At 34.2% G+C, this 27,964-nt stretch overlaps 1 protein-coding gene across 3 annotated transcripts; it reads left to right on the top strand.

The window, feature by feature from the left end:
- Positions 1–25: 25 nt before the first annotated feature.
- LOC105336330 (prostaglandin E2 receptor EP4 subtype) lies at positions 26–27,581 on the top strand. Of its 3 annotated transcripts, none has more exons than XM_011440589.4 (3): positions 26–145; positions 13,005–14,189; positions 26,215–27,581. In XM_011440589.4, the coding sequence occupies exons 2-3, from the start codon at positions 13,338–13,340 to the stop codon at positions 26,740–26,742; spliced, it is 1,380 nt and encodes a 459-aa protein (XP_011438891.3). In that variant the 5' UTR covers positions 26–145; positions 13,005–13,337; the 3' UTR covers positions 26,743–27,581. The 3 variants fall into 3 exon arrangements, with proteins under 3 accessions (XP_011438891.3, XP_011438889.3, XP_011438890.3); XM_011440587.4 differs by lacking the exon at positions 26–145 and adding an exon at positions 4,471–4,650; XM_011440588.4 differs by lacking the exon at positions 26–145 and adding an exon at positions 5,587–5,779.
- Positions 27,582–27,964: the final 383 nt, after the last annotated feature.

Genomic DNA, 27,964 nt, shown 5'->3' with positions numbered 1-27,964 from the left:
TTATTAATCGTTTCCACAATAAAATAAGAATATACACGTACATAGGTTGATAAGTTAGTCACAGAGTACTAAAGGACTAAAGATGAGTGTCGATAGATCGATAGATCTTGTGAGTAAATCCGCGAATGATCCATCTGGAAGCGAGGTGGGTGTTTCATCTTCTTAATTATTATTATGTTGACTAGTTTCCTTCCTCTCATGGACTGATTTGTAATGAATAATTAATATCTTACCGTAATGCTTATCCCCGATTAAACCGCGTGATGATCTATTCTCTTATTGCTCTAATGGCTAAAGAGATGCCTGTCACAATACTTCAATTTGAATATTATGTGGCATTCTTTTTGGAAGAATGTGTGCGTATTTCCTTGTTTTAAACTTTACGTCGCATGTGAAGCAAGACCAGTTTATGTTAATTTGATTGGGTTGAGTAAAACTGTGTTGCATGACTGTACATTTAACTGGATGTGTCCAAACACAGTGTTTGGCAAACCCAGCTGAATATAGGCATATTGATTGTTTACTTATTTGAGTAAGTTTAATGAGCTGGAACCTGGGGTTAAATTTATCAATTGATAGTTATTTACTTTAATATATTTGTACATAGAGGTACATTTTTTACTGTTGAGTTGTTATTTTTTTAAATCAATGAGACGACATTTTTTAGAGGGAAAGACATGCAGCGATTTTAAAATGGCTACCTTACTAGAATCAACGTTTGAGAACAAGTTTTGGAATAACAGGCTAACAACACTTCTGTAACAAGAGACCCACAAGTCTGACGGTCACCTGAGTACCATAGTCCTTAGATTGAAATGTCGGAGAGTCTCATGTTTGCACTTTAAGCTTCATTTTGAAGTCTTAACCCTAATCTAAGACTCCTCTGATTATCACGATTTTATTTGATGTTTGAAAAACATTCATTCACAAAAATGTGGTGGTTGGGGGGGGGGGGGGGGGGGGGGGTTGGGGTTTCGAGTCGGAGGAATCTCAGATTATCTATACCTTAGCTCCAGGAGCCAAATCTTGTAAACTTTTCGTAATAAGAGACCTGCAGGCCGTTAATTATTTCTTTTAATCTTTTATAATGCCGTATTCACTTTCATTTATAATGCACAAAAAAATGCATTCATTTTGTTTCTACAAGTATACAATGCACAGGGTATTAAAGTGGACTTTCGTCAATAGAACATATATTTAATTCAATATTGCAAAGTGACTACTCACTACGTAGTTTTCAAGATGAGGTTAAAATTGGTAATGGCTGACACACAGTAATTACCCTAAGGAAAAAAGTTTTTCTCGGATATATATGGGAGTAGAGAAAAAGATTTTCTCAAATTTAATACATTTTTGCCATATGGCCATATTGGAGCCCACCTTAGGGTTTGAGCCCCTGGCCCATTGGCCATGAATTTCACAATTTGGTATAGGGACTTCGTGAACATCATAACCATGCAATTAGTCCCCCCCCCCCCCCCCCCCCCCCTGTATGTGGGTAGAGAAGAAGATTTTTAAAAGTTTGGCATTTGCCCTCACCTATGAGGCCACAGGGGTGGTAATGTCATGAATTGAACTATTACAAATAGCTCTTACCATAGAGATACTTCACACAAAATGTAGTTCATGTAACATCTGGCCTTGTAGTTTTCAAGAAGTTAAAAATGTGAAATTGTTAACGCACGACGACGGACGAATTTAAGATCAACAGCAATAGGTCACCTCACTCAGGTGACCTAAAAATCACTAAATTAGAATTTTCAACTTCCAAAAAGACTTCCGTGATGAATTATGCTACATTTGTTCATAGCCGACACTTGAACATCCGAGTTTAAACATTTACGTATTATCAAGTATTCAATTTGAATCTGGTCATCTAAAGGCCATAAAAACTTGAAATCTTTTTTAGTTTGATCATTGTGTTTAATTAATTAAATGTACGATGAACGACGCCAAAACAAGATAAAATGACAATAGTAAATGTACACAAGCATAAAAACATTGATCTATCGTAAAGTTCTTTTCTGTTTCCGTATTTTGAACGCACAAGTTAAAAAACCGCACTGATTAATTAATGCGTAATTAAACCAAGTAGGTTATATGATAAATCACTATTACATGTTATACACTTAACGCACCTCTATTTTATCACAGTCTCTCGTTCCTTTGAAGAACCAAAAGCGACACTGTTTCTGCGCAATACGTCCATTGTCATTGGCGAAAGCGAGCGGGAACGATTCGTGGGCGGACAAAGACTTGATCGTCGCCGTCCTCTCGAGTCCTCTTCCGCTGCCAATTCACCAATTTCCGGTAAAACGGACATTCTTCTTGCATTAGCAAGCAGGGATGTCCACTCCGGCGGCTCGCCGTGATACAAGTGGGCTACTGTATTCCTCCGCCTGCCGTGGTACTGTCGCTTGGGTTTTTCAGCTTTGTCCTCCTCATTGTCTGATTGGGTTTCGTCCTCTTTGTTTTTGCCTACCACATCCGTTACAACCAACTGAAAGGCTGGTGATCCTCGGGGGATTTCTTTGCCTTCAAACCTCAGTTTTGGATTGGTAGCACTTTCAAAAATGTCTTCTAAACTTCCTCTGGCACTCATTCTTCACAAAACAGTCCAGCTTAAATCGCGTGCACTTCTGAGACAATGTCTTATATTGATGTGTTTAAACACAGGGTAATCCAGATGTCTTATCTTCGAGTAAATTGGCTGGGTATATTTTATCATTCACCGGTGTTGTTGATTGTAAAACTTCGCACAAGAATCCGGCATTTAAATACACTCAAAAGAATGGTTGAGATTTAAACAAAAATTGTTTCTTACAGCTATCAATACTCGGCAATATATTCTTTTTTCATCATTGGTTTTTTTGTATCTTCTTTTACGAAGTTCTGTAAATAAAGTTCAAGATTTACAAGCAACAGAACTGCCAGCTCTGTAGTCCCAGGAAACTATTGTGTTTATGCAGAAAATAAAGAAGATATGTTTTTAAATCGGTCAATAAATAGTATATACCCCTATGAAATTGGTAACACTGATTGAAGATTTTGTACAAAAGAGTCATTCAAATGTAGAATTTGTTTTTAACCGACCTTTTCCTGTTTTGATATATCAAAGCGAAACGATCTTTTAAAATCTATGTAATGGAAGCTTTACTTTGGCATACTCGATTTGACCATTTGGTTCCAGGTCTTTTATTCTTTTGTCTATAATATATATTTGCCGAAATGAAATGGATATTTACTGTTCCAAGTAGATTCACCCTCTAAAATTGAAAACATTTTTCGTCTATATCCATTTACTTAAATACATATGTAGGTCAAATGATCGACCTTTATAAAAATTGTACATAAATGTATGGTTTACTATGCAAAATGTGTACTTAACACATGACTTCACTGTATTTCATGAATTCAAGGTAAAAAGTTCTTTTTTCAGAGTGTGCTGCCATTGTAAACAAATTATTTCATTATATTTACAATCTCGAAAAGTAAAATTCAATTTCAAACTACATTTATCTTATCAATCTGGAATAATTTATGTTTTATTTTTTACCTGGTACCAAACAGAATAATTCAAACTGAGAAAGTTTTTATTTATTTTTTGCCCGGTACCAAACAAACTTATTCAGTTCGGGGCAAAAATAAATACACAAGACACCACACTTTGAAGGTTTTAAATGCGTTTATGGACCTATACTTTGAATTTTTGTTCTTCTTGATTTACAAATACAACTCTATCATTATAAATATGTATCTTTATAAGGTTATAATTATGCATATATTGACATATATTCTTTTATTTACAATAACTAGAAATACGTTCAAACAATTTAGTGCAAATTTTTATTTTGGAATTTGTCATTAAATTTTTATTTTGGAATTTGTCATTAGTAATATATTTAGGTTAATTAAGAAAACGCAGATTGTAAGAGCTTGTGCCAGATCAGCCGACCGCTAAACGATGTTCGAAATGTTTTCTTGTGTAATTAGTTCGTGGGGCCGCTTAGTGCAATACTTGTTTTCTACATGATAAGCGAGGCATATGTTCTAACTCCGACCACAACCATTTCTTCTCTTTCATCTTCGTCTTCCTCTTAACACAAGATGATACTTAGAGATAGCCAGACCTCTCTGTTCATTAAACAGAGGTACATGTACCATAAAACATACCAACCTTTTTCCTCTAGTCGTCTGACTGCTTCATAGATGAAAGGAGTCAGAAAGTTTTATTTTATTTGGTAAATTCTGTTAATTGTACTTTCCATATCAACGCATATTTATCTTAAATTCTTATATACTTATAAACTTAAACTCTCTCTCTCTCTCTCTCTCTCTCTCTCTCTCTCTCTCTCTCTCTCTCTCTCTCTCTCTAATTTATTGATATTCAGTGGGAATGTTGATACATAGAATATAGCTTTTAGCCTTGACCATTTTATTATTCGAGTTGATTCCCTTTTGTTAAACCAGATAAGCCGAGCCCATGTTGATATCATGCATGTGCATTTTACGTGTGGAGTTGGTTCTCGTTCATTGTACTGTAGAAGTGACAGATCTATTTCTCAAAGCGGAACCACTTTAAATCTTTGAGAACTTTTATTAGGAGTGTTTTTACCTTTTTCCCCCGATTTATCTGACGGAGCTGATCAAGTAAGCACATACTTTGTTTTTTAAATTACACATTTTCCTTTTACTAGATTCAACGTCTTTTCTAGATCTGTTGTAAGTGATATAAACGAGACCATGACAGCTCGTTGCGTAGTGTCGTATTTATTGATTGTTATCTACCCCAAGAATTCTTTCTTTTTTTTCCTAAATTCTACCTTGAAATTTAAAATTGTGAATAGTGCATTGTGTCTTTTACCAACTGAGTTATGACATGCAGAACCCGTCATGCTTTAAAGCATTTGTAATTGCAGGTTTAACGTTACATTGTTATTTATAATTTAAACATGTCGTAATATCTGTGAGATTAAGAAATCTAAAATCTCAATTGTGTTTTCGTCAACTTAAGTTTTTTATAACGATGCCTAAAATATGTCGAGTTAACATCCTTTACATTCCAACACTCCAACACCTTTTTTTATCCTAATAAATCACAAACATTTAATAAAAACATTTCATTTTCTTCCTTATCTTGAAATGCGGATTTGTGAAATAAAGGGTAAAAGGAACGACTCACGGGTTAAACTTGTACATGCATGTACCTGTTCTTTCTAATTATGAATTACATATTTATTTGCATAAGCATTTGAAATTAACATTTCAAAAGATACTATATTTCTAAACAAATCATATGTGAGAGGCCTGGGTTAAATGGAACTACATACTAAATGCATCATACCTAGTGGGGTTTTTTACATTTGTATAAAATGCAAGTTCAATATTTCAATGCGCTTACATACGCAGTGTAACCCACTTTTCATTTTGAACAGATCATCATCCTCTGGTGTCAGTTACCCTGCACCATGCAATATAATACACCTTTTCATAGACAGCATTCCTTCTATTATCTAATTTCCTAAAAGAGGGATCCAAACATCATTTTCAGAAACTATTTTTATTCAGAGTTGCGAAACACCCCTCATTAACGAGTACACGGGTGTATAAGAGGTAAATGTAAGTAGAAGGAAGTAAAATTATTATTCCACCCAGAATAATAAACATTTCGTGTGGAATTAAATTTTAGCGGAAACATATTGATTTTCAAATGAAACCGGACGATTTGACGCTCGTTTATGTTTACTTGGTTTCGCAAACAGGTGATTAAACAAAAAAGGTAAATAATTTTAAAATCTAAATTTCACTTTTGTTCATAAAATTGATATGTATCTACTTTCGTTTTGAAAACGGACAGTAAGAGGGATAACTATGTTTATAAAAAGTAAACGATTTAAATTGTTTATGAAAGAACTTGAACAGACGATTCAATTCATTTAATATTTATAGGGAAGGGCTATTCTCTCTGTTGAATGACGTGAAACGGATGGTGCACAGATAACTCTCTGTACATATCCGTTTATCAATGTTGCACATCGAAGCAAAATATGTTGACTTTAGATTATGTAACCATGCAATTTTTTTTATGTTAAAAAATGAAAAATAAATGAATACAATTAAATATTATCGCTTATGCGAAGATGATTTATCGGAAGTGCCCTCCAGGTTTGTTTTTTTTTATCTGTTTGGGCTTTTAATTAAATCTCTCTGATCTGTTTTGAAAATAATCGATTATTCTAACTGATAGACAACAGCTCAATTTTCCTTTCGTTTCTTATCAAATGAGCAATCAATAGATAAACTAAGCCATTACATCACAAGTCTTTGTATGAAAGTCTACTTATGATAAAGAATTTAAAAGATTTTTTTTTCAGATGTTTACAGCAAACCAATTGAAATGTTTTATTGGATAAATTCTAAATTTTATCAATATTGCTCCGTGTAAACCGATTTCTGTTACATAATACGTTGACTAATAATTTACATTGAATCGCTTTTAAATTTGCTTTTAGACTTTAACCTCCGAATTCAATAATTATTATATATTAATCCTCGACATCACCGCCAACGCACCATCCAAAATGTTTAGTAAGCGATTTGATCTAACCACGTCTGTTCTCTGTTTTACTGCATGCTGTGACCTAGTGCCATAAAACTAAGACGAGTTCACGTTTGATCTACAATGTGGGTCTCACTTTTTAAAAGGTATCTTGTGGAAAAGTGAGATTGAAATCAAAAGTGAGCTCGGAAATATTTTTATCGCCCCACGTCCAACGTATAATTGTTTTAAAGAATACCGAGTGTAACAATAAGAACTATTGCTTCTTAATAATTGTCTTTCAGATCTATGAATCTTGTGTGCTAACATGCGTGTATTCATGATTGTACCCTCGAGAGAAGAATATTTTGATCTCGACTTTGACCAGCTGTCAATAATTTGTATCGATTTAAGCTGAAAATGAATTTTCTATTTTCAATCTTTAAAATGATTCATTTCAATGTAGCATTTGAATGGTCAGTCCAAATTTTAAAGTCAGTTGTCGAGTTTTTTTTTAAAAAGATACATAGCGAATAAGTACATGAATTTATAGTGTAAACAAGGTCTGTACCATTTTTTTGTTTAAATTTATTAAGTACTGTTGTAAAATTAGTAGATTTTTCTCCTTACTAGTTCGATATGAACAAAAACCCGTATCTATAGCGTTTGTCACATTTACATCTGTTTAAAACCTTGCACATGTGTGTACGAACTGTCAATATAAGGGTTATTGAAGTAAAAGGGTTAGGGGCTACAAAATATCGGAAATCCCCGATCAGTCCTGCCGTCGTAAATTCTTCATAACGATTGTTAGGTGTTCAGTTTTGTAATAAAAAAGAAGTTTGTGTAAATGGGAACTGCTTTATCTGATTTGAAAACAAAGAACTCCTTCTTTATCTTTTTTCTTTTTCGTCTTTTACTTTTGTCGTGCTTTACTTCTACAGCCATTTGGTTGCGAGCATTTCAAAGAAATGTTCGTGCCCTCTGAAATAACGAGGCACAATTCATACATGAACCTTGAAAAGCTAAGAGTGATTGTGTTTTTTAAACTAGAATAATAGTTTTTTTTCGAAAATGATTAACAAAGCCCGCCCATTATTAGTCCCCTACCGGTTTTCAGCGGAGGGGACTATAGCTTTCCTCTGCGTCCGTCAGTCTGTCCGTCCGTCCGTCCGTCCATCCGTCCGTCTGTCTGTCCCACTTCAGTTTTCCACACTTTTTTTCTTTATGCGTTTGAGGAATAATATGAAATTTGCTGAACAGCTTCAAAATGTCAAACTACAGATTAAGTTTACACTTATGTAAAGTCTGGTTGACATATTTTCGAGAAAGTTAATTTTTTATATATTTTTTAATGTTTAGGTTCGTTATCGGGTTCGGTGTGTACTGAATAGACGAGGAAAGTATGTAGTCAGTAATGATATCGTGATTTACTTGTACCATTCCTTTTATTGTTTCTAACAAACAAATAAGTTCAATCTGTAAAATAGTGTCAAGCATTGTGTTGTAAATTTAATCGATGGGGTTTTTTGTATTATTACAATCGGGTTTGCTATCGGGTTTGTCTGTTGATTCAGGGAACAGAAGACGGTAAGAAATAATATTATGCATTACAGTGCATTGTTTTCACAAATTTCTACCACCAAATACTTAATGGACTTGGCGAAATTACTGGAGATAAAATAAAGAGTATTATTTAACCCATTTTTTAATTTAATTTCTATATCAACTATGTAGTTTGAATTTCCTCTGTTCATTTATCTCTGATTAAAGCATACTATCTCGTTTAAAATAGTTTTGAAATAGATGTATGCGTCGAAGCTTTCATAGAATTATACAAACCGGTAGGGGACGTGTATTGCTTATGCAATACTCTCAGAATGCTTGTTTATACCAGTATTATGCAAGGAAGAATTTATCATACTTGTAAAAAACAGGAACTCGGGAGAATTGTATTGGTGGTACTAACCGCCTAATTTATGGTAGACAATATCCCGGTATATGTAGGGTCTTTAATCATTTAAAAAAAAAAAACAAACATACGAAACCAAAAAGTCTTGAACAGAGCTGAAATATTGCAGTTTGGCATATACCATTTTTACAAGAATATAAAGTACATGTAATACGTACTAATAACACATCATGTACCATTTATGTATCATTCTTTTTTTTTTAAATTTTATCATATAATAGTATTAGATTAAAGTAAAGCAAAGAAAGATCAATAAACTATGGCTAAATTTCGAATAAAGCGCGTGTGATCACCCACGACGTCACAGTCCGGCTACAGTTAATCTTGCATGTACCTGTACCTGTACCTGAAGTGATTGCAGGTTACAGCTGTTCTATTGATGGTGCATTCTAGTCAGACAAGTGTTTGAATCCGTAGAGGTCATTAATAATGGAAACCCGCTCACAGTGAGCGCCTACTATCATGCCTGTACGAAACACCACTTCCGGCGGTATTGGATTCTGGTGATTTGGTCGCTATCGATAATTCATACAAACAATATTGCCAAAAGCACAGATATTGCTCTCGTCTATCTCTTGTTTGACAATTGTCCTTTATTTGTAAGAAATTAATTTTTCAAAATGATTCTGATAAAAACATCTTTCAATACTGTTACCTACTTGCATAGTAAGACACTATTGCATACCTATTCACATCTATTTACAAGCTCTCTTCCGTATGGACTTAAGCTACTAAATCTGTTGTTTTTTATCAAAGTAATGTAAACATAATCCAAATCAGTATTTGAAATACAACTTTGGGCGGAAATTTTTTAAAAATAATTTCAAATGTTTGATGGTAGGATTTATTTTTAAATGCATTGTTAGCGGGTTGTGGTAAAACTCTTCCAACTCGGACAGATATTTACTGTTGACGAAAAGGTGCCTTTTGTCCTAACTAACTATCGACCGATGTCTTTCGCCGGCTCATGAAAAAAATGACGAAGTATGGATGTCTGTATAATTACTACGCCATTTAAATCTAGATTTAATCTGTTTGAAAGTCTATCGATTGGTCTCATTTATAATAGCATAATATTATGCAGGTATTAAGGGCGTTCAATTCCGGTCTTTTGATATGGTTTGAGCAAAATGATTCATTGTTCGTATTACTATTATTCCGTAGCCTTCGTGCTTCGGTTAAAAAATCAAGTATCATTAAACACGATCAAACTGCTGTTTGTTGCAATGATATAAAACACTTTATATTTAACGTTTGTTGTTGTTGTTGTTGTTGTTGTTTTTCTTTCTAAGGCTTGACAGTTACATAAAACTGGAGTACATAAGTTATGGTGCTTGGATATGGCCATTCGCAAATTGAAAGAGTCTTTTACTTGTTTTGCGCTCTCATTGAGAATATACCGATACTCTCTTGCTCTCTAAATTTCAAAAGATAATTGATACTTTTAAAAGGACATCATATTCGATAAAAAATTGATTTAAAAAGCCATCTTTTTTTTAAAAACTTTAGAAGTGACATGACAGAAAAATAGAAACAAAAATCAAACTCAATATCTTCTGCACGGATTGTAAAAAAGATTTTTCCCAACGAAAAGACAACATAAGAATTATAAAAATCCAGGTATGTTTATGATATTTTTATTCCACAAAACAACTGTAAGTTGCCAATCACGAGAGATCATATATTTTCCCTTGAGCTTAAGCTGCAAAGTCATCAAATTCACCTCTGGTGTCCATCAAACTTAACAACATATAAAAGAAGAAAACAATTCATTTTTTTCTGTCTGTGTGCCACTGATTCCTACAAAGCTTTTGGGTCGAATTTATATTATTTAATTCACCAAGGCGCGTCGACCTCTATAGACGTGAATCCAATTAAACATAATTGTCTTTTGGTCTCGCAATATCCTAGAAATTCAACATACTGATCTCTTGGAACTGGGTTTCTTGTAAAATTACAACGAAGGCGGTGTTTATAGAACTCCACATGGAATTGAGTTTTCAATCGCTGAAGCCATCTTTGGGGAAAAGGACACGGAAATAGACGATGCAATATAAACTAAGTGAATTAGACTTGCTCGTAATAACCAATACGCTGTATCGCTGACCAAGTGTCTGTGTTGTCTAAAATATTTTGCAAACAATACTTACGCATGGCTTTCGAGTTAAGAATATTTTGATTAGCTTTGGTTGGTAATCATGTCTTTACTTTACTAGTAATTTTTTTAAACGGCAATACATGTAATTCTTACATCTTGCGCTCCCGAAACAAAATTTTTTGGCCTTTTATTTGAATTTTTGAGATTCGGTAATATATCAACAGCTACTCATAAACAAAGATAAATATATATGTAATAACTTTTTTTTAAATTCAGGTTTGACCAAGAGTCAATCTGATTAAAATCAGATCCTTTGATCCGCTCACAAAGATCGCTACGAGCGACTCAAAGGATCTGATTTTAATCTGATTGACCAAGAGTTTTCATATAAATGTAAAATTTAGTAGTACTCTACTACATGTATATCACATAAAAGTACGAGCTATTTGCATGTAGCAACTCTGGCCTTTCAATTAAACCAAAAGTCTTATGTTTATTTTTTTTCAGCAATAATGACAATATCATTAATGCATTAGTCTATAGATATTCACATCTCCCTTTGCATCTTTGATAAATTATTCATATGGTGTGGGTAGATGTTCACATAAACAATTATTTATGATCAGAGAATATTAACATTAAGGAGGGAACTACCGAAAAATGTCGGCAGTCCATGGTTTCTGTTGTTTTTAATGTTTGAATCTTTGTCGATTGCTATTGTATCTGGTATAGAATAAGGCATTATTTCATGATATTGACATTGTTTATTATGGCTATTTGAATAAACCATGTTCATTCTTTGGAAATTGCAGTCTTCGAGCGAAGCGAACTGGATTGCTTCCGATGCATTCTTTAATATATCATAACTGTAATTTGTGTTCTATATAAAAAAAAAAAAAAAAACAGCATTAATGAAAAATTTATTTCTTAGCAGCAGGGTTTCAAATAATAAATCGTTGATGAAAATGTTCATTTTTTTTTTAGGAATTGCAAGTATTTAACCAAGTAATTGAATGTTTAAAGATCGTGCATTTCGTCAAGCACAGATTCAATTTTTATTTTTATTAGTTCATTTACCATTTAATTAACTGCCTTGATTTAGCTTATCGCTTTATAAACACTCAGAATCCAACTCTAAAATTGTAATTTCACACGTTTAATTGTTGCCAGAAGTACCAAACACAACGCGCAGCCATGACATATTGCCGATCAAATTCATAAAATCTCAGTCTTTGTGAACTTCATTCACAAACAAAATTGCAATATTTTGTTGAAAAGAGAGCTCGAATAACTTATTTTCATGAAATTACAATTTATTTATTTTTTTATTTTTTGCAAACCCCCCTCCCCCTCTCTCTCTCTCTTTCTCTCTCTCTCTCTCTCTCTCTCTCTCTCTCTCTCTCTCTCTCTCTCTCTCTCTCTCTCTCTCTCTCTCTGAATGTGAACAATGGATGGTTATCGTCTATGTAATTTGTAGGTCACGTTTGAATTAGAGGCTTTGATACCGCTAATGGTAGATAAAATCAAAGCAAACTAGATATTTTATCGATTAAGTAACTAAGCACAAGATAATAAAAATCTCAAAAGATCTAACTTATTTTCATTCCTTCTCGGCTCTTTTCTCGCTTTTTTTATGGATCAAACCAAATGATTACATTAAGAACACAGCTGCTCTTTTTTTTCATAAAAAAATATATGTATCATGTAATACAATTGCGAATGAAAAAGGATATAGTATAAATTGCATAAAAATAAACAAGATTTGTGTATTAAATAAGATAAACGTTCTAATAATTACTGTGGATTCTGAATCTATCTGTTGTTCACTGGATTATGAAAACAATTATTTTGTAGCAAAAAAAAATACAAATTGGTTAGCATTTGGCTAATCGAAATGTAATTCAATATTTGATGTCGACAAATGAAATATATATGTTATACTAGATTATTATAAAGGAGAGAACTGTTCCCTGATTATTTTGCAACACCTTGTTTATATACTTCTACCGCCAGAATATAATATTAAGCACAATTGTTAGAAATAGTAATTCCCCAATATGGCACGACAAGGGAGACAGGCCACAAATAGCGTGAATATTAATTTCTTTTAATCATATTCCCTATTTGTATCTGAGGACATTTACGTCAGAATAAATGGGTAAATCCCTTGTGGACCCTAAACCAATGCAAACAAGTGAGCGAAAGTGAATGGTGAGTGCGAGGCAAGCATCAACGTTATCAGTTGTCGATTCTACTCGCAATCATTCTGCCGTCTGACAATATTGTTCTTGTTTATGAAACGCCGACTGAGCTTTTAACTCACACAAGCATTAAATGAACTTTAAAAAGTGACAACGCTAACTTATTTTATTTATCCCTGTGTATAATATTTGCAGGATAGATCATCATTCGCAGAGATGTTACGCCGTTAGCACAGAAAAACAAGGAACTACAATGGATTATGAAAGAGATTCGCCATGAACCGAGGGAGCTAAAATAAATGATTATTTGCATTTCTTTTAAAAAAAACCCACACATAAACAAAACGTCGCTCTACCCTAGAAACAATTGCCTGGATTCTTCTATAAAGGCAAAATCAATGGCGCCTGCGCATGTCACAAAGCACTGTCATGATTCTGTAAACTGGCGACAGTAGGTGGGATGGAGAAGCTGCCCATTTAGAGACAGATAGATTGGAGTGAGGATTTACAAAAAACGGATTAAAAATCATGTCTCTGTGCGGTTTTGGCGGCAATTTTAGTCAGGCTGCAAAAGAGACGGCCAACTGCAGCATGAATTGTTCCACCCCACAGTATTTAAACGCCACGGATCACATGAGTTGGATTAGTACAAAAAATGTGAGAAATTCAGGGATGATGTTTGCTAGTGGATTCTTTGGGAATTTATTAGCGCTAATAGTGCTTCTAAACTCCAGCAAAGAACAGAGACGGACAATATTCTACCGCTTGGTGGCCGGCTTGACCATCACTGATTTAATCGGCACCACCCTGACTTCCCCCGTAGTGATTACGGTTTACGTGGAGAGGAGGTGGATAGGGGGTGAATACCTGTGTTCTTATTTTGGCTTCATGATGATAATGGCCGGATTTTCCACCATGACAATCGTGTGTGCCATGTCTATTGAAAGGATAGTGTGCATTCGGCACCCTTATGTCTATTATACCCGGTTATCAAAAAAGCATGCCACCATTATACTGGTCTCGTGTTGGGTAGTTTCCGGTGTTATCGCGTCATTACCTCTTTTAGGATTTGGAGAAATCGTCCGGAAGTATCCCGGAACCTGGTGTTATTTTGACTACTACTCCAAAGAACCCATTCACGTGGCATTTAATTATTTCATCAGCATCTTAGCCATGAGTATTATCATAGTGACGATTTCATGTAATCTGACAGTCATTTATACGATTCTCAAGAGCCGACAAAAACAGGGGATTCTACGCAGGGAGGACGGGACGTCACGCTCCAACCACGGCGCCAGCAAGCGGTACGCCGAGTGCCAGATGCTGATTCTGCTGGTCGGAATAACAGTCGTCTTCAGTGCTTGCTATGCTCCTCTCTACGTACGTATAAAATTATATATACGTGCATGTACCAATAAATGACTTCTAGGTTATTTATGCATAAAGAGAATTGTTCGTCTACATCATTAACAGTTTAACACTGAATCACTCCCTAACGTTCGCGCACCGTGTACAACGACGTATGTCAAATCTGGAAGAGATAGGAATCTGCCGACAAGACAAGACAATGTAATTGTTTCCGCGTGGTCAGCCTCAGAAATAAACGTACAAGCACGCCAACATTCTTACAGAACGCTAACGAGCGCGAACGTAATTATTGTTTACTTATATATCTATCGGTAATTATCTAGTGTATATGATAGATGACATGCCATTGTTTTTGGAAGTGACGGTATGTATTGGTACACGTTTAAAGCTAATGAATATCCGGACAAATGAAGCTAGGACATAAAATCGGGTAAAAGCTAAACTACAGATTCTGTAACATCGAATGTCTTCATTACCAAGTCAAAATCGTGGTTAATTGATTTGAGATCCCAGATTACCTGGAGTGTAACACTCGAGGGTGTTCGTTATATGTCAGTTATTATCCAGTGCGTGTTGAGTCGTATTTCGGTGGTTTACTTTACTAGTCTTTTGTCAGACAAATTTCATCAGAAATCGATTAACAATTTTAACGTTTCAAGTTCATAACTTGAATTGTGTGTGTACCTTCTATAAATACAATAAATTTAGCTTTTTAAAAAAAGAAAATCAAATAAAACAATCTAAGTTATGTAAATGTTCGAAGGCGTAGATTTTTAAACCGTTAATAATGAATAACGCATCGATTGATTTATTGTAGCTTTAATATTTGATATTCAATTAACAAATGGGAAATATACATGTATATCTCGAACAGAGTATCCAACTGCTTACACCTGCCTGTTGATACAACTCGACATTGCCGTTACATTAAATAGAAATATGTGATGTTTCCTTTATATAAATACAATATATAAAACTATTTTGATTGATTAAACGTAGAAAATAAATCTCAAATTTCTTCATAGAACTTGAAATAGAATATGCATTTAGCAGTCCCACTAGACAATTTGGAACAATCTTTAAGGAAATAAACACCATAAAAATTTATGGTTTTTTTGTACATTTGAAATAAAGAAGAAAATAAAAGGATGACTATTTTATGAAGAACGTGAAATGTCCAACGAGAGTTTGTTTGAATTTTTAATTCAATTGTCTGACGAAATATATCAGGGGGACTTGATGGCCTTGGCTATTTAAAGGGGCATGGTCACGTACGATTTTGGTCAAATTCTATTTTTCTGTTTTTATGATGATCACATGAAATTTGAGAGTCGAAGAGATATAAGCAAGATAAAGAGCTCACAATTCCTTGTCATGTAAACAAGGCTCGTGCCCTGTTTTTGTTTACGGAGGCTCAATATACCATTCCTTTAAGACTAATATATCAATCCTCTTAAGAAAATATTCAAATGATAAAGTTAAAATACATGTATTAAGAATTTTTCTTTACTAGATAATAGTTTATGGCTAGAAAAAAAATCATCAATTTCTCTTCTTTAAAGATCTAGATCAGGCACGTGGCATCAGGGGGCTCCCTTTTTTTGCACAGGAAAGATTTTTCTTAAATTCACATACAAAAAATTGAATAAACATGGAGTTGCCCACCCCCATCCCTCCAATTTTTATGGAACCATGTAAAAAATTGAATTGAAAATAATGAAATAAGCAGTGAAATTGAAGTTAAAAGTATACCCCCCTTCCCTCCCCCTCTTTTTTTGCTTGTCAAGATTTTTTTGGATGTCTGGCCCCCCCCCCCCCTTCCATCCCATTCAAAAACGATGCTACGTGCATGTAGATCTGGCATGCGTCAAGAAATTTTTGTGACAATTTTTGTGTCATAATTTAGCATCTCGACTTAATTCGAGGGATTATAAACCTCAAACAGTCTTCATTGGACCATCGATATCAAGAACAGCGACATGCGACCTACACTGTATTAAATGTTCAAAGCTATAGTCTGGCCTGTCAAAAGTAAAACTCCCACATTAAATTCACCAAACCTTTTAAAAATTCGAATTAAATAAAATAATTCCACATAAAATAATGTAAATGTACGTTGCCGTTGATTTTTTAACTCAGTATTAAGGGGGGTTTTTTTGGGAGGGGGGGGGGGTGGGGAGGGGGTAGTTCTGTATTGTGTTGTTTATGCCCGGATTAAGTTGGTCTGCGTCTGAATTCTGCACTAATAATTCTTTTTTTACAACTCTTTGATTTAAAATTTGAAAAAAGACGTGGAAATAGACGAATGCTATTGATTTATTACTTAATGACACACCAAGTACTGATGAACAGTTCATACAATATATACTAGGATCACTGAGACATACATGTACATCGTAAATACCTACATATTATATGAATATGTAAATGAATATAACACGCATTGAGCTTTTGAAATGTATTCGTCTTACTCTATAAACGATTATACTTAAAAGTTAAAATGTTAGAGTATTAGAAACAAGAGGCCCAGGGGCCACATCGCTCACCTGCGCAACAATTGCCTTAATTCTGATCAAATTAGCATTACAGTATCAAAATAACTTGACAACTAAGAACAGTAGATCTTGCTAAACAAAAATTGAAAATCTGCCAATTTTTATCCACCTCTTTCTTTTGGTAAATATCAAGCCCTTTTTGTTGTTGTACCTGTAAAATGATTTTTCTCTTTTCCTATATACCCCCCCCCCCATTTTGTTGCCCCACTTTTCTCTAGGGTATCATGGTTTCATCAAACTTATATCTGCATAACCTGTGCTTTAACACTAAGTACTGAGTTTTGGACCGAAAAACTTTCCCAGAATATGTTTAAAGATTTTCTCTATATATGTAAAAATTCAAACCGCCCATCACGGCCCCGCCCTACCACTAGGGACTGTGATTTTGAATTTACACTACCCGAGAATGCCTCTACACAAGTTAAAGCTTTTCTGGCCAAATGGTCTTTAAAAAGAAGATTTTTAAAGATTTTCTCTATATATTCCTATGTAAAACTTGATCCCCCAATTGTGGCCCCACCCTACCCCGAGGGATCATGATTTGAACAAACTTGAATCTACACTACCTGAGGATGCTTCCATTCAAATTTGAGCTTTCTGGCCTAATAGTTTTTGAGAAGGAGATTTTTAATTTATATTCCTATGTAAAACTTGATCCCCCCCCCCCATTATGGCCCCGCCCTACCCCCAAGGACTATGATTTGAACAAACTGGAATCTACACTACCTGAGGATGCTTCCATTATAATTTGAGCTTTCCTGGCCCAATAGTTTTTGAGAAGATTTTTAAAGATTTTCTCTATATATTCCTATGTAAAAATTCATCCCCCTATTGTGGCCCCACCCTACCCCCGGGGACCATGATTTGAACGAACTTGAATCTACACTATCTGAGGATGCTTCCACTCAAATTTGAGCTTTCCTTGCCTAATCGTTTTTGAGAAGAAGATTTTTAAAGATTTTCTCAATATATTCCTATGTAAAACTTGATCCCCCAATTGTGACCCCACCCTACCCCCGGGGACCATGATTTGAACGAACTTGAATCTACACTACCTGTGGATGCTCCCATTTTAATTTTAGCTTTTCTGGCCCAATAGTTTTTGAGAAGAAGATTTTTAAAGATTTTCTCTATATATTCCTATGTAAAACTTCATCCCCCAATTGTGGCCCCACCCTACCCCCAGGGGCCATGATTTGAACAAATTTGAATCTACACTACCTGTGGATGCTTCCATTTTAATTTGAGCTTTCCTGGCCCAATTGTTTTTGAGAAGAAGATTTTTAAAGATTTTCTCTATATATTCCTATGTAAAACTTGATCCCCTTCTTGTGGCCCCTCCCTACCCCCGGGGACCATGATTTGAACAAACTTGAAATTACACTACCTGAGGATGCCTCCACACAAGTTTTAGCTTTTCAGGCCAAATAGTTTTTGAGAAGAAGATTTTTGAAAAATACCAACAAATTTTCAATAATTCTCAATTATCTCCCCTTTAAAGGGGGCGTGGCCCTTCATTTGAACAAACTTGAATCCCCTTCACCTAGTGGTGCTTTGTGCCAAATTTGGTTGAGAAGAAGATGAAAATGTGAAAAGTTAACAACGACGACGACAACAACAGACAAGGCTCAGGTGAGCTAAAAAAAGATGCATGAATCAATGGGGATAAACACTGATGGCATTATGTTGCATATTTTCCCTGATAATCCATACACACGATTGCTTTGTACACACAGTCGTTGAAAAAAAAATCTGAAAAAAAAATCAGTAGATTGAAAAATTGAAAAATTAATATCGTGTATGTCTTGGAGATGATTTATGTTCTGTTTTCTTTATTAATTATGATTATTGATTCAAGATGTTTGATGCGAAACACAGGTCGATATCTTAAAAAGCTTATTAAGATTTTAATTTAATTTCGTTATGAGCTAGAAACCATTACCATTATCACTATACTAGTATATAACGGATGTCGTCATCTGTTGTTCATCTGTTGTTCACATAGATCACCCCCGTCTATCGGCAAAATCCTAGCTTATGTCGTTAGATTCTCAAGTGGATTAACACAACAATTAACGAAACATCAGATAGTTGACAGGTAGACGATTCACGCACGTACTTGCCAGGCAAGTATTTTAAACATGCGTGTCGACGACGTGTTACAGAGTATATATACACCAAAATGTGCATACATATACGTGTACACATTTCGTGTACAAGCGCATTCATTCAAAGTAAATAGTTTAACCTTTTTAACCTCAGTAATGATTTTTAAACCCTTGATATTTTAATCAATGAATTAACCTTTTGTGTTGCTAACACCGTAAGTTTAAATTAGAGTCATTGATTTCTTTTTGGTCACACTACGATTTGGACGTATGTAACAGCTTGACCATCACTGGGTCGTTTCATAAATAAAACAAAATACCATAGATTAAAGCAAGGGTCATATTGACTTTTACTCTTTGTGAAGCACAAGGACACTAGTGTGCTTCAGCTTTTATTTTAAAGCTGCTTGGTCCGATTTTATATCAAATTTTATGCACGCTTTTAAACGATGGCTATGCTTAGTATATGTATAATAATAGACATTGCAGTAGTTTTATCCGTCAATTATGCCAAATTTCAATGAAGAAAAATACGTACAAAAATTGCTAACAAAACAAACGACATAAAAAGGTACCGCGTTTTTTCGCCTCATGTTAAATTTCACCCCTGACGACGAGACGAGTATGGTTGTATTTCGAATTTGACATCGCTTTAAATAAAGGCCAAAATGATCAGACAAATTACAAATAAACATGTGTACGTTTTGTTCGCTTATATTTCCAAAGTCCGCTTTCTTTACAATCGATGCAAAGCATGCGGGTTGAATAACCCCAATCATTCGGGGGACGAAACCAAGCGGTTTCCTTTTCTAAACATTCCCGTGATGCATTTTGGTTTGTTTTTTCGTTTGCCCAAAGAGAAATTATTTTTATTTACTTTGAATATTTCTAACTTTGAAAGGAAACTGATTCTGCTGGTGTAAATAGGAGAAAGTCCATAACTTTCTAAGATAAATGATTTGTATGGAAAAAAAATTGATACTGTAATGACAAAAAAATCGGACCAAGCAGCTTTAAACTAGTTTTTCATTTTATTAATTTCAAAAAAACAAAAACGGATGCTGGTGGGGGGGGGGGGTGTACGCACCAAAAAAAAAACAAAATGAAGGGAGTAAGTGAAAAACTCAAAATATATGACTCACATGAAGATGATCACGGATGGTCTTTGGCTTACATGTTATTAGCATAACAACGATAAAAAATAGTAGATAAGTAAGCCACACGACCATGTTCAGCGTAAATTTGTACAAGTGATTAACATACATGTACACAGTGCATTGTAATGTACAATGCTATAAAATACTCTTCTTTCGGGTTGAGTAAGTTCGTGTACAAAGTTCGTTTTTTAAGTTCAGTAGATCTGAACGAGACTATTTTTTAAAAACTTTTAATGGGTCTGTGTATTTTAAGTATAATAGAATTGAAGGCACATGTCATTCATAAAAATATTGAGAAAAAAAACTTGCTGATATAAACGATCATAAATCAACATCTTATAAAGTAATCAATCACATGACCAAAAAAAAACAATATAATCGATTAATAATCGATTACAAATCGTTTAAATTTTAAGAAATTGTGCCAATGCCTGCATATGGTGTACCTGGACAATTTTTTTTTAACCCGAACCTTACTGCAGAGAGGAAAATTCGTACTGTGAAATATTTAGTTATGTCCATTCAGATCTGAAAGTTTTCATGCATCATGATAGTTATTTCTGAAGAACATTTATTTTATGAAGCGTAAGGTGAGGGTAGTCGCCGCACGCTGGCGACGCCATTTCTGGATTCTTTGTTATGTTAAAACTTCATAATTTCGTCCTTAAAAAGGAATTGGCCATGATGCTTTATTTAAATTTTGAATCATTCTAATAACAACTCTTTTTGTGTTTGACAGAGTAATATATTGGATTATTTGATGTGCGATCAGTTTTATCGATGGCTTTTCAAAATGTCATGAACATAGCCTTATAGTAATGCTGTATACATCAGAACGTCGCCTTCAGAACTACTCTCTCTCATTTATAGGTCGATATAGCAATTCCAATACTTATACTAGTTATATCTATCTATCAAAGTCTATGTTATATTTGATTTACAATATTATGTTGTTTGTGGCTTCTTCTTTTTTTCAAATTTAAGTTATTTAATATTTACTTTGGAAAAAAAATTAAAAGAAGTAAATTTATGACAAGGCGATGTCAAGTTTATATCATGTTAAAAACATTCATATTTTCTTAATCATTCAACAAAATTTAATCAAATTTCGAATTCGAATTGAAAGTTTGTTTGGGCAAATGTTGATATTTCAGTTTATATAACGAGAAGCGTGGTGCATTGTGTGGCACTTACTTTTGAATCAACCCTTGTATGTTGTATGTGTATATCAAAATCAATCCTAGCTTCATCGAGTTTGGACTCCCAGAAGGGCTTACTTTATAAATGTGAGGGGAAAAAATGAGTGACAGAACACGACATGACCTTTTTTGACAAGACAGGGGCGCGGAAAGAAAAAGCCAATATATACACGAGTAATCTGGTATTTGTTCCGTAAATATCCCCTGAGTTACTTGTTCTATTGATAGTTTGATCAATATAATTATACATTTTATTCCTTGAATGTCTGTTTATCCTGTCTTTACAAATCTCTCCATCATCGATCTTTTGTCTCAATAGCTCTTGATAATCCAAAACCAAAATCAGGTGGTCAGATGCTATCCAAATATACTAAGTATGCATGGTTGCTTATTGATTAACATAGAAGAGGAGCATTTGAACGTGTCCGTGTAATTTAAAAGACATTTCAAGTGACATGGATATTCAACTACATGTACATGGATATTAATTATTAACAAACGGCCATAGTGACTTAAATTAGAGAAGTTACTGTTTCAGAAATGTTAGTGAACTGTTGAATGAAATCTAATACCTCAGTTCTACATCATCTGTTTCGATACTTGCAAAATATTACACGTTATTTGGAAGCTTTCACACAAGTTTCATCTTTTCGGGCCATGTGGGGGGTTTTTTAAAAATAAATATCGGTATTAATTTTATTTTGTAAATCATTAATTATATGCAATGAAGTTTTGCACGTACGCGTAGTGATGTTTGTTTAGCGAAACGCAACGTTTTGTATGTAAACCTGAAATTAAACGAACGTTCTAGCTTTACTTGTAGACGTACACGTTCAAATGATTAACCTTTTTATCGCCTTTATGATGTTGTAAAAAACAGTGTTGACGTTAAAAAGCTGTTATAGCTAGACTTAATTACTTTTTATCATACGTCAAAAAGTATATGCCTAAAGGTTTATGAAAGGTGTTTCATTGCAATTCCTTTTCAATATATCAAGAAGATCGACGTTGTATTGTTTTTCTAAGGCAAGAAAAAGGCGCCCTTTCTATATTCCTCCTTAACAGGATGATGAATAGATAATGACATGAATCGAAACATCCTCTGCAGATTTCTGATGAAATATCTATTTTAACGACGTCAATGTTTTCTCCAGCAATGAATCAAAATCACCAAATGTTGCCTAGAAATCCATTACTTTTGTAGAATTTTTAAAGTTCTTTTTTGGGAGTTGATTTTTAATCAACTCTCCTATGCAGTCACGCGGACAAACCGAAAGTGAAACAGTGTTTGGACCTCAGCACAAATCATTGCTCCTGGCAAGACTTAGTTCTTGAAAATAATTGATGAATTCGATGTAATGTATGCTAAAGCATTGTTTTTCAAGGAAACTTATTTACAAATACCTTAAAAATAGTCAGATTTTAAATGGTACGAACAATTTAAATATTTTTTGTAGTCGTATGTATTCCTACGCCAGAGTTCAACATAGTCTCGTTCAACTCGACGCTCGGCTGTCTCCGTAAACCCTTGTCGGAGATTTACGGTGTCAGCCGAGCGTTTGGTTGAACGAGACTAGAGTTCAATATTGCTTGGATCCATACAATTTTCGAGCAATATTTCTACCACTGATACATAGTTTGATTGAATTAATTTTATCTTTAAATATTATTTAACATGATTCATATGGAGGTTTCTCGACATTCTAGTCGAAAAAATTCACAAATTCATATTATAAAATATGCGTAATTCAAATTAGAAACTACGTATACATGTACTTGTCATGCAAAATAACATCATTGATTTTAAAATAAATAAACATCGACAAAATCAACTCCCGTCAGTTCTTCAGTACTTTGATTTATTTATCAGTTTGAGTGTGTGTGGGTATTTTTTTTAATTCATGGTTTTTTTTTTGTTTCGCCATCCGGGGGTGGACATTAACGTACTCTGCAACAGAGGGCCGTGTGAGGCGGAAGTCAATGTCGTCTGCCTGTACTAATTGAAGAAATCTTCAAAGTCTCCTATACTGCGTACTATCCCTAATTGTGCGTAGTGACTGGCCCGTCAGACATTCACCGTAATTTTATGTACCTCGTAGAAAGCAGTATTGGCTTGCAAAAGTGTTTCAGATACAGTAACGATGTTCTATCCGTATAACAACGTCACCAAAACCCACGGCCATTCTATTTTTATAGGGCGCGCTTGTTTTATTTAGCTTAACTTAGTGCACACCGATATATTCATTTTGATTTGCATATTAAGTATATTTAAATGGTGTAGTGTACATGGTGTAGGGAAGATAAGATTAAATATGGCGGAAAAGGGTGAAGATATTATAAACAGACAATCTGAAGCTTAAGACAACTTAAATAAGACTTTTAATCCGTTGTATTACTTAAAGTCATTTGTCAAGTTTCCAGTCATAACATGCGTCCGCCATATTGGTTTCAGCAGTGGTACACCCAACAACACATGCCCCTGACTCGATGTAGAAAAGTGTACACGGCGTACACTTTTTTGGAAAATCAAGCTCACCCACAGGCTACTGCAGTATGCAACAATGACTTTAATACATACTGTATACAGGGAAGTATTCGTCCTCTTTTTTATTTTTTATTTTTTGCCCCTTTCGCCCTTGTTGTCAGTGGGCGAATTTAAGATTGGGTGAAATCGAAGTCTCAAATCATTCCCTTTAAACAAAACTGTCTGAGCGAATTCAAGACGGGGCAAAACTTTTTACAAGTGAAGAAGGGCGAATATTTCACTGGGCGAAAATAACTCTTTTTATAATTCATTTTCATCTTAAGAACTCTCCCCTTCCCAAACGCTTCATTCAAGTTGATTTTGTCATTAGAATACTTGGTATAATACATAAAACATTAGTTGAACTATACGTTGTTTGAAAATTTTTAACAATACCTTTGACTTTCGATAGGAGGTAACTCTCTATTTCTTGCAATAAAACAGGTTAAAAATGACGCTTGCTTCGAGTAAAATTTGCATAGATTGTAAGTCAAGCGTATTCCATCTTGAGATTGCGCAATACTGTATTTAATAGGGGCATAAAAACACAATCGTATGCAAGTAAAAGTAGGGGGTGTAGATACTTTTACAATCGGTATTAAATGTTTTGTTATTTGATCAAACTAAAAAAGCCGGAGATGCGAGTGTTTTGTTTCAAACATTTAGAACATGAAATGGTTATATGATCATTTTATCGCATTTATGTTTGATACACGATATATATTAACAAACACCCACATTATATTAACAAAAAGAGCAATTCCTAAACCTTGTTTAACCTTGCCTAAAATCGTATTCCAAACGAGGTTGAAAGACCCAAGGGACGCTTGGTATTCCATTCCAAGCAAACGACGGGTTTACAGTTGCTTGGTTACCCTGTTAAATGTCAGTCAATTAAAATCTACTTTTCCATACATTCTAACATTGAAGGAACAATTCTCGCCCCGTATGTTTCGAACAGTGATTTCTCGGGGGAACAGCTTTATAAAGATGTATTGCACAAAACTTTCACACTATAGTTACATTTGTAACATCACACGTTTTGTTGAACCGTATTCGCATGTTATGTGTAGAATATAAAACGTTGCGTCGAAATGGTCATTTGTTCGTGATTTATATCCAAAATCTAATTCTTAGAATAAAAGTGTGTCCATTTTTATCAAGAGATGGTATAGAATGAACATTAGGTTTATGTTTGATTTCACATTTATTTGTATTTTACTGTGAACGTTTTTGTACATCCATTTGGTTTTCCTTTATGATTTTTGCCAAGCGCCATTTTCTACCACTAGGCCTCGTGAAACATATAGCATGTTTCTCAATTTTTTTTTAATTGTCAAATACTTAGGGGGCAGTTTTCTCATGATTAATGAAAGAAATATGAAAGTAATTTTTCATTTGATCTGATTTCCGCGTTTGTGGCTGTATGTTATCTCGATTGGCGCTTTTTTTCAGGCAACAAATAACTGAACAGGAAACGTTTCCCATTATTTTGACATCCTCCTCGGATTGTGTAATAATTATTAAAGAAATCAATAAAAACCCCAGGATAGTTTTTTAATTTCAATACCAATTCCAATCTATCTTATTTCCATTATGACTATCAGGTTTTTAAAAACTTATTATTAAAAATTGTTAACGTAGAGACATCCAATGGGACATGTAATACGGCGAGTTTGTAAAATACTGATATCATTTTAAGCTTTTTTATCTAATATGCTGTATTTCCAGACTCTGGACAACAGAAGTGTAAAACTATCTTAATAGCTTTATGTGTGCACGGTGTCTTTTACAGCGAGTAATTACTAAATGATGATATAATGTAAGGTTTGGATACCATGCAGTAACTGTGCATGAGCTCTGCATGAAACAAATCGAATTCTTCACAATTGAGGTCATTTTCTGTGGGTACTGGCGAACATTAATGTAAGACTGTTTGAACCTAAGCAATTACGCAGGAATAAAATTTCTAAAACTAAACAAAAAAACTCTTTTGGCGTCTGAGAAGAGATACACGTACAAAAACATGATACATGTTAACGTAATGATTCTAAAACCAAAAAAAAAAATCAGAATTAATCGAAAGAAGATGTAAAATTGTACTCTGAACAAAACAATAATCGTGACGATTATTCGTCGCTAGATGAAATTAACAGAAAATCAATTTCTATTACAAATACAACAGGTGCCATTTAATTTTCAGCGCTACGCGTCAATGTTGTTTTCTTTGCTGTTCGGAATCGTATTAGATTTCACTGTTCATAGTATTGGAAGTATAGGAAGCCCTGTGCTTGACAAGAATTGCCAATTGAATCCTTAAATTGGCTTCACTTTACAGCCGTAAACATTGAGATGAAGTCTTGTTATAATATTTTAAGCGCACTAAACAGAAAAAAAATGTATTTGTTCTTGAAACATCATATACTTTATGTACTTTAAATCTGTATTGGAATAACATCTTAACGCATAAAAGAAATTGAATTTTTTTTTTTAGGTAAGAGTTGTGATGAACCAGACTGGATTGGTGTGCAATACTGTTCTGGATTTACAATTAATCCGGCTAGCATCTTTCAATCAGATCCTCGATCCATGGGTTTACATTCTGCTGCGGAAAGAACTCCTATGGAAAATCATATCAGGCGTTAAATATGTCTGTAATCGAGGTCAAGCTGACCTAATATCCTTACCCCAGAAACAGTTCGACGTAGAGAGCGCTAATTGCTGTATGTTTTGTTTCCACTGTTTGTGTGATCCTCCAGTGACTCGGCAACGCTCGGGTTCCATTTTCTCTCAGGACAGTCAGTACATCCGCGCATGCCCAGGAAGAGGGAACCTTAACGCTTCTAGTTTTTCAAACCTCAAGAGCACGTCCATGACCTCGTTAAATGGCAGACAGACGGTCCCTCTTCGCGTCTGCTCCGCCAATGACGTACATATGTTGTTGCTTAATAATACGCTAAGGAAACACGGAGCGTCCAAAAGCTCCAACACTCGCTTCGTTGACGACATCGAGAACGACTGAGGTTGACACCATACCGAATTACCTGTCTCAACCAGTACAATCAGCTTTATACACAAGACATATTATTTTTGAATTTTGTTATGATTTGTATTTTTTTTAAACATATGACTGTACCATTTTATTGGACATTTTGTTTCCTGCAGTTCGGTTTATTTGAATATTGTTCGTTTTAAATATTTTTAATCGATATTTTCAAGTTGTATATTGTGTAACTATCAATTTATCAACATTCCAAAAAAGTAAGAGTAAATTTCAACTGTTGAATTCATATGAAGTATTTTCAAGCTTTAAAATTATCAACATGTACTTCTTTTTTACCCAGGAGGTGAATTATTCAGCTTAATCCAGTGTTTGTGAAAGCAGCATTGTTTTTGGTATACTTCTCTATACAGTTTTCCCGCTATTGTTCTTTATCTCCTAATGCTTTTTTATACATCGAATTTTGCAAAATATATATATATATATATATAAAAGGCACCATTTGACTTAATTCAATTATAATAAAAACTTCGTACTTTTCAGCGCTTAAGCATGAACTTACATGTAATGCCTGTGCAATATCAAATAGTGTTTCTTATTTTAGCTAACATGAAATAGTGAGTTTTTCTGAGCACATTTTTTCCGCCATCCGTCAGTCTGTCTGTCCATGTGTTAATTTAAATTTACGACATCTTCTGCAGAATCAAATGGCCAATTTAAACCACTTACACATAGCACAATACATTAAATAGGTTGACGTGTTTTGAACTTCTTTTCATGAGCCAAATCGTCTGGCATTTAAATCATATACCCAAGAAGCTTTTTTATATACTCAACTTTTTAACAAAATATTATTTTGATTTTCGCAATAAAAATATGACTCGTCAACAGTGTGTGACAATGTGATAGATTCATATATTTTGTAAATTCATGATCCCCTTTGTAGAACGAAGATTCTTCAACTTTTTGTGAAAGCAAGCTTAATATGTTTAGAATTTATAGGGTTTTTTGACTATGCCTTACAGGAGTTTTGAATCGGCGGCCACAACTTGGAATTAATTTACTAACAGTTGTTCAGGTGAGCGATGTAGCCTCTGGGCTTAAGTAATTCTTATGTTTGATAACTATGACTTTTTATACACAGAGCGATTGAAAACTTCATGGAATCACATTTTTAACATTCATATTGTTAATTTTTAATTTACTGTACAAAATTATACGAAAAATAAACTATTATGTGAAT

This window comes from Magallana gigas, chromosome 7 (assembly GCF_963853765.1).
Source record: "Magallana gigas chromosome 7, xbMagGiga1.1, whole genome shotgun sequence".
In the NCBI taxonomy this organism is placed as follows: domain Eukaryota; kingdom Metazoa; phylum Mollusca; class Bivalvia; order Ostreida; family Ostreidae; genus Magallana; species Magallana gigas.
Note: the sequence above shows the minus strand (reverse complement) of the source record. Positions and strands in the feature narration are given on the sequence as shown.